The 16,283-nt window shown below is 35.7% G+C and overlaps 1 protein-coding gene across 1 annotated transcript in view; it reads right to left on the reverse strand.

Annotated features, from left to right (window-relative positions):
- The window catches only part of SCEL (sciellin), a 92,671-nt gene that overhangs the window by 29,035 nt on the left and 47,353 nt on the right, over window positions 1-16,283 (reverse strand). The window contains exons 19-26 of the mRNA XM_023513192.1: window positions 13,148-13,207; window positions 10,872-10,931; window positions 9,851-9,910; window positions 7,276-7,324; window positions 6,230-6,294; window positions 2,340-2,399; window positions 2,138-2,197; window positions 1,938-1,994 (exon numbers count right to left, since the gene is read on the reverse strand). Coding sequence (XP_023368960.1) covers window positions 1,938-1,994; window positions 2,138-2,197; window positions 2,340-2,399; window positions 6,230-6,294; window positions 7,276-7,324; window positions 9,851-9,910; window positions 10,872-10,931; window positions 13,148-13,207 — 471 coding nt within the window. The remainder of the gene's footprint in view (window positions 1-1,937; window positions 1,995-2,137; window positions 2,198-2,339; window positions 2,400-6,229; window positions 6,295-7,275; window positions 7,325-9,850; window positions 9,911-10,871; window positions 10,932-13,147; window positions 13,208-16,283) is intronic.

The raw sequence follows: 16,283 nt of genomic DNA on the forward strand, positions 1-16,283 counted from the left end.
GGAAGGTTCACACCACAAATAACTGAGAATATTTTTTTTGCTATTTTAGATGAAGAATGCCTTTCCTAAATGCACAGGTCTTGGTGTCCCTAGATTCTGTACAATCCTCATTTGGGAGCAGAACAGTAAGGTTTTAATTATTAGTCTAACAACAGTTTACAGATAGTCAGATGACTGACTATCTTTCTATAATGTTGGTTCACGAAAATGTGAAACTGTTACTGCTAAAAGTCATGCAATTTCTCACTGAATAAATGAAAATTCTATGCCCTTCCACATTTGTTCTGATTACTGTCTTCCTAGAAAGAATTTAGGAATCCCTGCTTATATTCTGATCGATGACTGAAGTTTATTCAGCCCCTAACTGTGAATTAAATATACAGCTGTTGGAAATGGCAACAAAGTCACCTAAAAGAACTCTGATTCACTGTTGTTATACTATTAAATAATCAGCGCTGTGTCACATTGAATTGATGTAAAAGGGCCTTGTGGCTGTTCTTCCTACCAGGAAGCCCTTAAAATAACCTTCTCTTTACTGACATTAAATCAAGAGGGCAGTATGGATACATTATAGATACAGGTGGCTGATCCAATTGAATGAAGTCAACTATTCTCAAATAGACTATTAGTCTTTTCTGTTTTGGCTGCTCTGTGATAATTCTTGAACAGCCTCACTGACCATCATCAAATCTGGTATACTACCAAAGAATAATCAGACCTAGCTTAGGTTAAATTTGTAAACCAAGCTACTATCTTAAAACAACATGATGCCCAATATTTTTAAATTCCTTTTTTATAATAATCATCTCTGTACAAGGAAAATGTCCTCTTTATATTATGTAATTTGATTAGGAGTCTCTGAAACATAAAGTACGTTTTTATAAAGTTAGCTTCTTCTAATAAAACAAAAGGCAAAACTCTTATGAGAAAGCTATCATTGTCAATTCAGAACATTTGTCAGGGGGAGAGAGGTCAGAGGTAGGTGCAAGGACAGAGAGAAAGAGAGAGAAACTACATTTTCCACAGTTAGCTATTACACAATGTGGTTACTAAATCTAACCACTTTGACATAATTGGAAACTTCCTAAAACTGTTACTGATAAAAAGAAAAATCTCCCCAAGAAATACCTCTAAAAGAAATGGGTCTACTAATAATTTCTGTGTAATTATCAGCAGCAGGGTTCACACAAAAAAGTCTGCTGTTACTTCCTGCATGTCCAGTGGTTCATGCTTGTGATCCAGCACCCTGGGAGGCTGAGGCAGGTGGATTGCTTCAGCTCAGGAGTTCAAGACCAGGACGAGGAATAGTGAGACCTTGTCTCTACCAAAAATAGAAAAACTACCTGGGCATTGTGGAGGGCACCTGTAGTCCCAGATACTCAAAAGGCTGAGACAAGAGGATCACTTGAGCCCAAGTTTGAGTTTGAGGTTGCTGTGAGCTATGATGTCAGAGCACTCTACCCCAGGTGACAGAGTGAGACTCTGTCTCATAAAAGAAAGAAAGAAAGAAAGAAAGAAAGAAAGAAAGAAAGAAAGAAAGAAAGAAAGAAAGAAAGAAAGAAAGAAAGAAAATCTCCGTACAACAATGCTTTCTCCTCCCTGCCACTTTAATAATTCCCTAGTATAAATATATCTGATTTTAGTCCTTTAACCGGGCATGGGGAGCAGAGGGACACAAAGAACATGAAGGATGGAAAGAAGGAGTCTGAGCTGGCTTAGCCAAGGATCTATCCTTCTTCCTGTAGGCTGCAACAACAGAAGTCTAGATTCAAGGAGTGTCTTCTTTCTTGAGAAAGTTATTTAGTATCTTAGAGCTACAGTTTCTTCATCTATAAGAAAGTAAGAGGAAGGATGGGAGGAAGGAAGGGAGGAAAGAAAGAAGATTCCTACCCTAGAACCTTGGGAATATGTCAAGATAGTCAGGCAAGGTCATTTACCGGTTAGTGTTTCTGAGAGCTGAAGGTTTCACTTTAATAAGCTTGTCCAAGTCTTGGCTGTTTAAAAGAGAAAGAAAAAAAGTCCAGATTAGTAATAGGATGGAGGGTTGTGTGAAGTCACTAAAGCAACATTAAACATCCATTTCATTCAGGGGCAACAGGCAGATGAAAACACAAGCTGACTGCTTTTATTTGATTACCTCTGATCCTTTCTGATTGCTGCAGGATTCACTTTGATGAGGTTATCAAGACCTTGGTTTCTTTAAATAGGAAAATAAAAAAGAGGATAGGTTAATAATTATGAAGTTCTTTTGGTAAGATTATTAAGGTTATAAATCTGTTTGAAATGATAATAAAATATTCTTCCTGACCAAAGCACATCAACGATAACAGTTCCATTACCTTTGGTTGTTTGTGAGGATTTCAGGGTTCACTTTGATAAGCTGATCGAGATCTTGGTTTCTTTAAGCGGAAAAATGATCAAAGCAGCTTAGGTTAGAAGTAATACAAGTTTAAGGTCATTAGAAATGGAAAGAAAGGATTATAGTATGAGACATATGGTTTTGGTATTGAAAGGCCATGAAATACACACCTATGGTGCATATTGCAAGGGTATGTGTCAAATCTATTAAGTGTACAGTATAAATGTCTTAACACAATAATTAAGTGAGATGAAGGCTATGTTAACCAGTTTATGTAAGCATTCCAAATTGTCTATAAAATCAGCACATTGTACCCCATAAATGCATTAATGATTAATGTATACAGATCTGATTTAATAAAAATAAATTTTTTAAAAAGAAAAGCCATGAAATATTTTTTTTCTAATGATTTTAGGAAAGAAAGAATTATACTGTATTACAAGAAAACTTTTTCTCAGTTCATACATTTTATTGCTGAGGGCATGCTGGGTAAGTGTCCCATAGCAAACATCTGATGAGTGAAAACTTTTCACTCAGAATATTTTAACATTATGAAGATACAAACTGATTCTAATGTCCTTGCCATTTGTAAAATCCCGTTACCAGCTAAGAGTATCATTTTTTAAAAAATAAACTCTAAAGCTGGGATTATTTTTAACATATGGGTTGGCAAAGGGAGCTGGCAATCCATCAAAATTGTGACTATTCTTTCCTTTATGATGACTGAAAAACTGAGTCAACTCAGTTGTTCGTGGGCAAACTAGTTATGTGTTCTGAAAACTGTCCACTCCCCATTGGAAACTCTGTTTCTCTTTTCAGCCACAGAACAGTACCTCCTCCCATATAGTTCACTGTTAGTTACTGCCTCAGGATAACACCTTGTTTTAAGGGTTGGAAAGTAGTGACTTTTTGAAGTATTCCTCTAAAAATATTTTAATATTTATTCAGAGAAATACAAGGCAGGCACCGCAGCAAGAAATTGCATAACTGAAAACACCTGCTTCCAGTACCATCTGGGAAGCAGCCTGCCTACACCCCTTCTCCCAACAGTTTTTTTTTCCTTATATAAGAATAAAATACACTTTGTCCATCAAGAAGATTGATGAAAGATCAGGAACTAAAAGAGAGCCATTTAGGGATAAAAGGCTGCACGTCCCCTCCACACCCCTCCACTTTTCCATAGCATGTGTTTGGCACTCATGGCTTCATTTAGTTGGATCTCGTCATCATGGTTCTCATATCCGCATGGCTGGCGGAAAGTCCCTAACTGAATTTTCACAGTTATAAATTACCTTCAGTAATGATATGTGCAATTAAGGACAATTAATTGGTGTCTAAATACTATTAAAAGAACAAATGGCATATGAAAATTATCCACAACATATAATTTCCTTGTACAAATTGATCACAAAATTTATTATTTTTATTTATTTATTTACTTTTTGAGATAAAGTCTCACTCTGTTGCCTGGGCTAGAATACAGTGGTGTCATCATAGCTCACTGCCACCTCAAATTCTGGGGCTAAAGTGATCCTCCTGCCTTAGCCTCCCAACTAGCTAGGACTACTGGTGTATGTCACCACACCTGGTTAATTGCTTAATTTTTATTTTTGTAGGGTCTCACTATGACCCAAGCTAGTCTCAAACTTCTGGCCTCAAGCAATCCTCCCAAAGTGATAGAATTACAGGTCTGAGCGACCTCACCTGACCAAAATCTGCTATAAAACTAAACTGTGCCAAAAAGACCAGTCCTTAAAATGTGGTTAAATCCATATATCTCAAAAAAATACAAAGAATAAAACTTTGTAGAGGAGGTGGTATATTCCAAAGTGATAGCTTTTCTTGATACATATAATTAATCACAATATTGTTTAGTATAACTACATATAATATTCACGTGCCAGGGACAAATAAGAGTAAGTGACATAGATAATGCAAAAACAAACATGGGAGCTTTCATTTTTACTGTTCTGTTGAGCATAGAAAATTCTATTTATCCAACACCTAGAACCATGATATTCAAACTACTGTTTCATAAAGCCCAGAGATCTCAGGAACGGTCCTGAATTGCTTCAATTGATAGCATTATGAAATTTATGAAAACAACAATGAAACAGACTTATTTTTAAAGCCCTAGATCCTGCAAATAAAGCAATCATATTTTATTTTTATCAAGGGAAAATGTAACATTTTTCCTACAGAAGTTACTGCTTTCATGTATTTGGCTTTAAGGACATAGTGAAGGACACATGAGAAGATTTAGGTATTATTATTTCCAGGTAGTTTAAAAGCTGTAAAGTGTTTTGCAGCAATTGCCACAATTGTGCCTTTGTAAAATCTATGAAGTCATCCTTCAAGTAATCCTGTGAGAAGAGTAAGAAGCATCTGGCCACCCCCCGAACAAGAGGAACAATCCTATCTTTATAGCTCCGACTGTTTACCACGGTGCTTACTTAATTTCCATATGTTTTAAGATGAAAGTCTATGTGCCAGGGTTTAAAAACTAGGGGTTTTGCAGGGAGTTAGAAGACTACTAGATGTTTGCCCTGGCCTCACTATTCTCACCTGTAAGTGAAGAGATTAGACCAGATAATCTCTGAGGCTTTGTCCATCACCACATCTACTCCTAGGAGTCTATGAATATGAATTTGTACCGCCCACATGTGTGTCTCATCAATGTCTCTTTCTCTTTTTAAATACAACTCACTGACAATACGTTCTATATTCAGTAAGCGGTGAGTGCTCTAAAATGTAATGTTATTAAACTGACAACCTATTATTGCCTTGTAGTAACATCTCTATGCCTCTGGTACATAATTAGCTTTAATCTATGTTAATTGCCTACTGCTAATAAGATTGAGTATGTCTACTGAATTCTCTTTTTGGCGTCCACAGTCTATAATTATACCTAATGTACAAGTAATGATACCTAGTTGTAAGCTGTGAACCCAGTAGGTGCCCAGTAATTAATCACTGCCTAGAGATCACAGAACTACTATCAGTCTTCCATGAATTTTCTTTATGACCCTCGTCAGATCACTTAACCTTTGTGAGCCTTAATTTTCTCTTCTGCAAAATGAATAGATTCCACTGGAACAATGGTTTTCAAAATTGTTCAAATTAACTGGCCTAAGATTCTCTAAGTTTCTTTCCTTCTACCTCTACAATTTTACAATTTTTATATGTACCAATCAAATTTAAAAACAGAAGTCATGAAAACAATTTTAAGGGGTGTGTGCGTGTGTGTGTATATATATATATATATATATAAACAGTAATGGGTAATGTTATTGTATCTTCATGTAACCTGAGACAAAAAGTGAATTTTATTATCTGACTGACACTACTTATAGAATTATCAAATTTAGGTTCATAACCTTGCTAGGAGCAGCAAACGTTCTAAAGAACAATGAACCTCATAAAAGTTCCACTGACTACCAAAACATACTCCACTAAAATGAGGTGAATGACATTGGTAATGATAAATCTAGTAAAGTGCCTCAGTCTTTTTAAAAAATTAATTATCATTAATAAATTTTAATTGATTCCAGGGACAAAAGGATTAATATCAATACCACCACCCAAACAAAACAAAACACAAAGCTGGTAGGCTCTGTCCCTACCCACCCACATCTCTGGTGGCTTCCTCCAGCTTTACTCCAGGCTAAAGTGATGCCATCACTATACATTGTTTTCAGCTGCCACTCTGTCTGGTTATTAACAAATAGTTAGATATCTAGGTTTCCAACTGTGATGATATTTCAAGATCTATCTTCAGTTTGCCCGTAGAATGATTATGTCATTTATATTCATTTTGTGTTTAGTCAAGGAGAAACGAAACAAAGCAAATGAATAATAATCTTCTCTTACCCAGAGGAGTTTTTGACAGCTTTGGGGCTTACATTAATATAGTCATCAAGACCCTGTGCACTCCTAAAACAAAATAAAACATAAAGCAAATGTCAGCTACAATAGGAAATCAGCAAGTTTCATATTGGCAATTCTTTTTCTTTTCTTCCTTTCTTTTTTGACAGTTGTGTATCATTCAACCAGACCCTAGTATAAAAAGTATTAAGTTTATCGAGTTTCTACCTTATACATGTATATATGACTTTTAATCCCCAAAACAAATCAGTAAGGTAAATTTTACCATCTTCCCTTTATAAATAAGAAATTGAGTTTCAAAGGGATTAAGGCACTCATAGGGGCCAGAGACTTAGTAAGTGGCTGAGGGTGAACCAAACTTCAAACTATAGTAAATGGACCCCAAACTCTACATTTCTTCCCCTTATCACTTCTTCTCCCTTCTGTACCCATTAATCCCTTACATCTGCACAATGCTTTTTACCAACATTATCTTCACAATAATTCTTTGTAAAGTAGCTTAGAGTTTCTCAGCCACGCTGTCATTAAATTTTGTGCATGCATAATGGGTCTTAATTTCTCAAGAACATGAGTAAATTAATTCGATGTCATACACAAATACTCCAACCAAGTATAAGAATGTTATTTCACCAATTTTCTCTCAGTCATTTAAATCCTTGGGTTTGTAAGAGAGAGTAGAAAGCCAACATTCACTGGCTCATTTAGTTTTATGAACTTATAATTTATTAACTATAAATTTGCAGTTATAATCTAGTTATGTTATTATTGCTGTCAAAAGGAATTTTTCAAGTAGTAATTATATAGGATTATCTTTAATATTATCATTGGAAACAGTGTTCTAATGAAATACATGGAAGAAAATAATAAAAAAAAAAATCTATCCAAGATTATTACACATCAACAAATCAATTTGTTCCCTTTTTTTCCCCTCATGTTCCCTTTCAAAATATTCTTAGCCAAACAATTGATTTTATTTTTTGGCACAAATTGTGACTTGCTCTGGAGTCTTAAATAATCCTAGTAACTCATCATTTTTTTCCTGAAGGGATCAATTTGGTAAGATTGCCTAGGTCTTGGTTCCTAAAAAAAACGTATTTTAAGTTTCAATAGTTAACAAAGTCAAATAAAGTCAATAATTTCTACATTTTTAATCTTAATTTTAAATCAAATAATTGTTCTAATTTAAAATTCCATACTTGAATTCCCTTTCCAGTGCTATATAAAAACAGGTGGCTACTATCAATTCATTTCTTGTACAACATTGTATATGTGAAAATTTAATTACATTTTATTCTTGTTTCTTTTAAATCATTCTCAAAGCAGAATTACTCCTAAACTCCTTATTTGCCATATCACATTTATGTAATAGAATTATAAAATTTAGAATATCTTTTGGAGATTATAAAGAGTAAGAGAAAAATTTAAAATAATTCATCATTTTCATGTGTTTCTTGCTTCCTCCATTCCACAAGAAGCAAATAAAAACTGAGACTTTTATAAAAGAGTTATTTCCACATTCTAAGTTATACTGGTAATACACATAATGTAGATATGTAATATTGATGCTACTCTAAAATATTAACTAAATCACTTTAGAATCCAACTTCATGCAAAACTAAATCAAAGCAAGAAGATTTCAGATTATGTAATTTATGCTTTTATTTTGAATGCTCAAATAGGAATTAATAGCTCTAAAGAGATATTGTTCTTATCACAGTAATGATAACCTGAACTCCAAAAATCCTGAAAAAGAAGCTTAATTTGATACACTTTATTATTGGACAACATTAAGAGAAAAAATACTGAAAAGTCTTATATCTTAATCTTTGGGACTAATTTATAAGCTCATTTTATTATGTATACATGTTGAACTATATGAAATTGTCATTTGATGGCCCAAAATAACTGAATGTCTGTAATTTCATAAAGTTCAACCTAACAGGATAATTTCTTCAGTATCTTCTTCAAACTAAGTATTGAGTAACTATGGAGATTCAATGATGAAGAAAAAATAGAAATAGTAATAATACAATAATATTAATAGTGTACATCGGATCATAAATACTTGAGCACTAAATTCCTCACAAGCATGATCACATTTAATTTTCCTAGTAAGTCATTAAGAAATTAATTCTAACAGTGATGACTTTACAGGTAAAAAAGCTGAAGCTTAAAGAAGATTAAACAATTTTTCTAAGACTATTGAGCTAGTAAGTGTTCTGTGAACTCAAAAATCTCCCTACCACATAAAAGAAATGGACACACAACCAAATGCAATGCTCAGCAGCATGTGGTTACTAAAACAGAGGCTCAGATACTGTATGGGAAAAGTCATATAAGTAAGGCCATCTTCACTTTTAGAAACTAGTCACCCAGGGAGAAGGACAGAGGACAGCTGTCTTTCACTGACTCTTAAAAAAGATGATATGGTCTCTGAATTCAGTGTCTGACCCTCAGATGATGACAATAAAATTACATTCTTATTTAGTGAACAAAATCTATGGACAATTTAACAATAAATATTCAGATAAAAGAGTATTAAATCATACTCTTTTAATAATAAAGTGTATGATTAAAATTTAATCATAAAGTGAATGAACCAATACAAGATACAAAAGTGGAGGGGCAGCAGGCTATATTTCAAAAGCCACCTCACTACATTTAGAACTGACCCTCTTCTCCCACCTAGAGGAAGTACTATCTAAGGCTCCACAAATGATGGCCCTCAAACTAAGTCTAATTCTGCAGCCTGGTTTTGTTAATAAAGTTTTATTGGAACACAGCCACATCCATGTTTATGGTGGCTGATACACTACTGGCAGAGTTAACTAGTTAAAACAGAGACTATTTTGGCCCCCCAAACCTGAACTATTTTACTATCTAGGCCTTTAAGAAGAAGTTGCTGACCTCTGATTTAGTCTAAACAAGCTCAGTTGGATAAGCACGTAGTGTAAAAGAGAGAGCATTCCTATATGCAAAGCAAGACAGAAAATCTGTCAGAAAGAAGCTATATATCTTGGTATCCATAAAAGATACTCATGTTTAAATTAGCATAACAATATATATTTATAGATTAATGTATCTATTTAACATGATGTGTCTTAGAGAAAATGTTCTCTAAGAAGTAAATGTATTTTTTATGATATCGACCAACAAGTATAATGTTTAAAAATGACTCCCCAACTTTAGAAATCATTTGGGTAGTAGAAATAAGAAGAAAGGTAATATCTGATGGAGGATGAAGGAAGGAAAGCTTTTTATCACATGAAGACCTTTCTTAAGGTTGTTTTCCTCTAGGAAATTGTTTTGTGGTAATGTTTTATCCATGGGCCATCTTCTTTATTCATCTTAAAATAAATCTTAAGCATGAAATACAAATCCCATACTGATAAAGGATCATTCCTATATTTCAAGGAATTCTGTCTCTCACAAAAGTCCACAGCCAGAGAGCCCTGAGCAAGGACTTGAACACGAGGTTTCTGACACAGAAACTGTTGATTTGGGGTACAATCACTGGTCACCTCCATGGTGAGGCAATGCATTTCATCATATTTTAAAAGTTCAATTGAGAAAAAAGGAGAGAGAGAAGAGTTTTGTAAACCTTACCCTTGGTTAATTCTGTTTGTTTCAGGAGCCACCTTGATGAGACTCTCAAGACTTTGGTGCCTTAAAATCATAGGGAAAAAATGACCAGATCAGTGGTAAATTTATACAAACTTGTTGCACATATTTGTTTAAACTGAGAAATATTTCTTATCATAAAATGTTTATTAAAATAGAGATTATCTTTAGAAATATGGGATTTTTTCAGTACTGTGAATATTTATCTATATGGGACCTAACTATAACTACCTAGAAATAATAACTAATGTTTTTAGAAAATTGTTGATGCACCACTCACTGTTCTAAGTGATTTACATGATTTATCTAATTGACTCCTCACAACAATCCTTTGATATAGGAAGTATTATCTACCCAAATTTATAGATGGAAAAACTGAGACATAGATTAAGTCATTTTCCTACCTGGCTTGTGGTAGCGGGGCTGGGAATTTAAACATAGGTGATCTAACTTCAGCACATATGTCCTTTACACCAAGCATCTCACTAAAACTTAGTAACTGAATTATGATTGGAAGTTCAATCATCTTACTAAAACTTAGTGACTGAATTATGATTGGAAGTTCAATCATCTTACTAAAACTTAGTAACTAAATTATGATTGGAAGTGTCTAGAGAGCATCCTGTCCAATTTTTCTTCACTTTGAAGATAAAAAACCAAATCCCACCATGTAAGAGAAGTAGAGCCAGAACTGCCCTCTTTCCCCTTTATTGTGCCATCTCTTTTGCTTAGGATGAATGGATGGATGGATAGATAGATAGGTAACGGCCCTTCCATCCTGGGGAAAGAGCTATGGACCTAATTAATCAAAAGGTACCTTCACTGTATCAAAACTCAACTGACCAAAATTCTTAACATTTTAGATATGAGGTAATCAGGTTACATGGCTTTTTTTTTTTTTTAAAGGATCATTGGCTTCAGCATCGGTCAGCTGAAATGATGATTTAATTATACTTTTAAGCATTAGTTACTATGAAATAAAAAAGAAGAGCTTCTTAACTCTTACCCTTGTATACGTTTTTCTGTTCTTGGATTCACTTTGATGAGGTTATTAAGATCTTTTGAACTTCAAACAAAAAAACAAAAACATGATGAATAAAAATAGACTTAAGTCAATTGGCTGTTTTTGATTGAAAGAATGTATGTGCTCAAGATGAATTTTACTATTTAGGGTAAGGTTAAGATTAGGGTTAAGATTGAGTAAAATTTTCAACCTTCATGCAAATCATTGGTATACACTGGCTTACTTTCCCATTTACCCTGAAAATTAAACCATAAAATTAAGGCAATAATTTTTTGAAAAAACAGATTAAAACATACATTGAGGAAAAGAATCCCTGTTCAATAAATGGTGCTGTGAAAACTGGAGAGCCACATGTAAAAGACTGAAACAGAATCTGCACCTCTCACTACTCACAAAAATTAACTCAAGATGGATAAAGGCTTAAACCTAAGGCAAGGAACTCCTAGAAAAAAAAGTTGGAAAACTCTTATAGATACTGGCCTAAGCAAAGACTTCATAAAGAAGACATTAAAAGCTATCACAGCCACCACAAAAATCAATAAATGGTACCTGACCAAATTTAAAAGCTTCTGCACAGTTGAGGACACAATAAAAAGGGCAAATAGATAACCCACACAATGGGAGAAAATATTATATGCATGCTATACATCTGATATAGGACTGATAAGCAGAATCTACAATGAACTCAAGCACATCAGCAAGAAACAACCAAACATCCCCATTAAAAAGTGGAGAAAAGGTGAACAGAAGCTTTTTAAATGAAGATACATTCTAATGGCCAAAAAACTCATGAAAAAGTGCTCAACATCTCTAGTCATTAGGGAAACACACATCAAAACTACAGGGTATAACTCAATGGCTAGGGCACCAGCCACGTTCACTGGGGCTAGTGGGTTTAAACCCAGCCCGGTGCCTGCCAAACAACAACAACTGCAACAAAAAAATAACCAGGAATTGTAGTGGGCACCTGTTGTCCCAGCTACTTGGGAGTCTGAGGCAAGGGAATCACCTAAGACCAAAACTTTGAGGTTGCTATGAGCTGTGATGCCACAGCACTCTACTGAGGGCAACATAGTGAGACAGTCTCAAAAACAAAAAATTACAATGAGATATCAACTAAACTCATATGACAATGGCTTATATTAAAAAGTCCCCGAACAAAGGTTCCCAGCATGGGTGCAGAGAAAAAGGAACTCTTACACATTGTTGGTGGGACTGCAAACTAATGTAACCTCTAGGAACCTCAAAGAACTTAAAGTAGACCTAGCATTTGATCCAGCAATCCCACTGCTGGTTTTGTGACCAAAAGAAAAAGAAAAAGGTTATTTTATAAAAAGGACATCTGCCCTCAAAGATGTGGTATGTACACATATCTGGAGCAGGGGTCCTCAAATTTTTTAAACAGGGGGTCAGTTCACTGTCCCTCGGATCATTGGAGGGCCAACTGCAGGGCCCAGGACAAGTTGGCTGCTAAGCAGGACAGGCAGTGGTGGCAAAAACACTGGGCGGGCCAGATAAATGTCTTAGGCGGGCCGCATGTTTGAGGACGCTTGCTTTGAAGGACTACTCAGCCTTAAAAAGTGGCAAACTGGTATCTTTGGACAACTGGAGGGAATTGGAAACCATCCTTCTCACCAAAACATCACAAAAATGGAGAAACAAACACATGTTGTCAAATTGGAACTAATTAGTCAATACTTAAGTACACATATGGAAGTAAGTATCAATGAAAATCAAGTGTGGGGGAGATGGGTAAATTCACACCTACTGGGTGAAGAGCACACTTTAATTCAATCTGTACAAAAACAAAGTATGTAAACATTTTTACCCCTGAACATTCTGAAATTTTAAAAATGGAATTTAAATAAATAATAATTTATATATGAAAAAAAATAAGGGACGACTATATTTTAAAAAAATAATTCAAAATGTAATGATTTCCCAAAAGCTCTCACCTGGGCTAAGCATTACATCTAATGCTACAGCTATAATTAAACTATGTTTTCTTACTAATTCCTCTTTGTAATACATTTTTGTTTCAAACAGATTTTACCTCCATTATTTCACTCGATTCTCACAACTATTGAGTGACACAGAAAGAACACTATGATCCTCATTTTGTAACTAGAGAAGCTTCTACTCAGTGTTCAAAGGACTTGCTCAAAGATACCCCACAGGTTAACTGGTGGAGTCCAGACTTTCTGATTCCAAAGGGTTATCAAGAAAGGGAAGGAAGAGAGACAAGGCATAATTCTCACCCTTGGTTACTTCTATTTACTTCCGGGGTCATGTTGATGAGATTGTCAAGGCTCTGGCCCCTTTAAAATAATGGTGAGGTTAATGGTTGACACTGAGGGAATAAATTATTCATTACAACTCAGAAACAGTATAAACACTCAGTAATATCATGACAGAAAACTGAAAGTTGTTGAAGGTGACTGTGCAGAAGTATATATCTCTGAATATATATATTCAAACTCAGCATGACACTTTGAAGGCCATTTGGCCACCACCAAGTACTTCCCTGGGACACTCTATTTTGATGCACTTAATGCCATGCTTTCAACCTTTGGCAGGTGCACAAAACATCTTTGTAACTTAGTCTATATGCTTGTTTTATGGAGCATTTCATAAGGCATACTCTGTACTCCTGCTGTCAACCTCCAACATGTGGGATGTTAAAACCAACTTTGGAGAATCTGCGTTTTTTTAAAATTGACATTTAGTAGCAGATGTTCTATCACAAAACTGTATTAAGATTAATACACCAATTTGTTAAAAATTCATGATATGCAGCCTGGTGTCTGTTTCTGGTATGTACGTGTTACCACTATAAATTTTGACTTGTATCAGTAAAAAATATAGGAAGATTAAAATCTATAGGGTTCTGAAACATTCTGAAATGTAAGCTCTGTTATCTAAGGAGTACGGCGCTGGCGCCATATGCTGGAGGTGGCGGGTTCAAACCCAGCCCCGGCCCCAGCCAAAAACCACAAAAAAAATAAAACTCCACACAGATGCGGAAAACCCTTCAGTTGTTTGTTGTCACCCTGTAGTATACGTCTGTTTCTCATCTCAGAGGAATGAGATTTGATTTTCTTAGTGCATCTGCATGTGTTTGCCACATGCCAGCAGCACCAGCAAAGCTGCTCTGATCTGCAGAGGGTGCCACGTGGGGGAAAGAACATCCCCAGCAAGACACCTTCACTTTGTGCTCTCCACACTCTGTGACCCTACCAAGATCATGTCAAAAAGTCACTGAGGTTTTATCTATGCAACATCAAAGACACAGATATTTGGAATCAACCAGATGTTGATTCCAGTTTATTGTTTGTATCCAGATGTCTGAGAATATGATACCCAGACTAAAAGCAGCAATAAAACATTTGGACCTTTGTCATGCAAATAATGAAACAATTAGCCCCATGGAAACAACCACTCTCCTCCAGATTACCCCTTGCTGATTTTTGCCTAAATGAAGTATGTGGGATGTGAATGCCAGTGATTGAGGAAAAAAAAAATTCCCAGAATGCTATTCCCAGATTTGAATAGTCAAAAAAATAAATAAATAAATAACAACAGTAAGCATTAGAATGCCTCCTTTGTTTGTGTTGACTGTGGAGTTTGCTTTGATTATATTGTCAGGACTTTGCTGTCTTAGACCTTAAGTACAGCACATAACAGTATAAGGTTATTTAAATTTCATAGTTTGCAGAGTGAGTGAAGAAGAGTGGGTTAATTAATGTTGTACTCTACTAATTAGTGTGATAATGGAAAATAATATTTGACTTTGACTGTGTGAAGCATGCCTTGTAGTGTACACATCTTCAGTATTTATCAGTCTTTTACTCCACAAACTGTCCTGGAAACCCCAGGATAGACCAGACTCTTCCTCAAATGCTGAGGCAGATGTAAACAATACAGACAAAGGAATAGGCCTCCTGAGGCTAGGGTAACCCGGGGAGAGGCAAATAGACAATTAAACATGTAAACAAATGCCAGAATTCCATGCAACCATATACGCTGTGAAGAAAATAAAATAGTGTCCAGTGCCAATAGTACTGGGGGTGGGGGAGAAGGTGGTGACATCGGTATGTTCAGTGGTCAGAAATGACCTGTTTGAGAAGGTGACAAGATGGGGACAGAGCATTTGAGAGCCTGGGAACAGCATATGCAGAAGCCTTAAGGCAGGAATGAGCCTGGAACAGGAAAAAAAATTAATCTGGCTAGATTTTACTGAGAAAGTAAAAGGCCATTGCTAAGTGTAAGAATTTTATTCTACTTGAGATAGGAGAACAGTAGAAGGTTTTAATAAGGGAGTAAGCATGCTCTGATTTTATTTTTTAAATGATCTATGGAACCTCATTATGTGTAGAAAAGGAGAATGACAACTGCTCCCCCAGGAGCACACATACAAATGCAGACCCCTGTACACACAGCACTTAACACTCGAAAACATGGGAGCACATGCATCCACATATGTGTGCGCTCAGTATACACAAAGCACACACATTCTTACAATATGCTCATGGACAGAGAAGCATTGTGTACACGTATGTCATCATGGACACGTACAATGTGCATCCAGGTAGGCTGCATGTGCACCCACACACAGACACATATATCCACACACTCATGAGCATACAGGCATAAGCACATGTGAATGTACTCATGCACACAAATATTTGTATGCATTCATGCATATATGCACACACATAGGTGTGCACACATGTACATGAAACAACATGAAGATCAATAAACAGGTACAATTTGAAAAACTCTATTAAAAAATCAGAAAAGAAAAACAAGGATTTTCTTTGGACAAAATAAACCAAATATTTCAACACTATCTAAACCACTAAAAACACACAATTCACCTGAATATTATTGTAACAGTTACTTATACACCCTGCCTGCCAGGCATCTGTAGATGAGTAAATTAAAGCTCAGGGACACAGCAAGTGACAGAGTCAGAATTTGAACCCAGGTCTTTCCAACTCCCTGCTCACTTTACTACCTCAGGTTACCTCCATCAATCGCCCAGGTAATCCATGCCTCCTTCTCAGTCTGTTGGCTGAGAGATTATACAAGCCTCTAACTCGCTGGGTCACCGTGCCATTGACTAGGCCACGCCACCACGAGTGGGACAGCTTGGCAGGGTGAACAACAGCTTTTTAGCTAGCCGAGCCCTTGCTCTGCCAACTGCGCCTGCAGGCATCTGTGACACATTTTAGAATCAACAAATAATATCATGGACTGAGTTAACTAAATGAAAAGGAGTTCAAGGGAAACCACATGGAATTATTTGGGACATTATTTTCAGAAATATGCCAACGAGCTCAGCCTCATAAATATCCTATCTGCTTTCTTAAAAAATAAAAAGCCAAGGGGATG

This window comes from Otolemur garnettii, unplaced genomic scaffold (assembly GCF_000181295.1).
Source record: "Otolemur garnettii isolate 467f Iridium unplaced genomic scaffold, OtoGar3 scaffold00036, whole genome shotgun sequence".
NCBI lineage: Eukaryota > Metazoa > Chordata > Mammalia > Primates > Galagidae > Otolemur > Otolemur garnettii.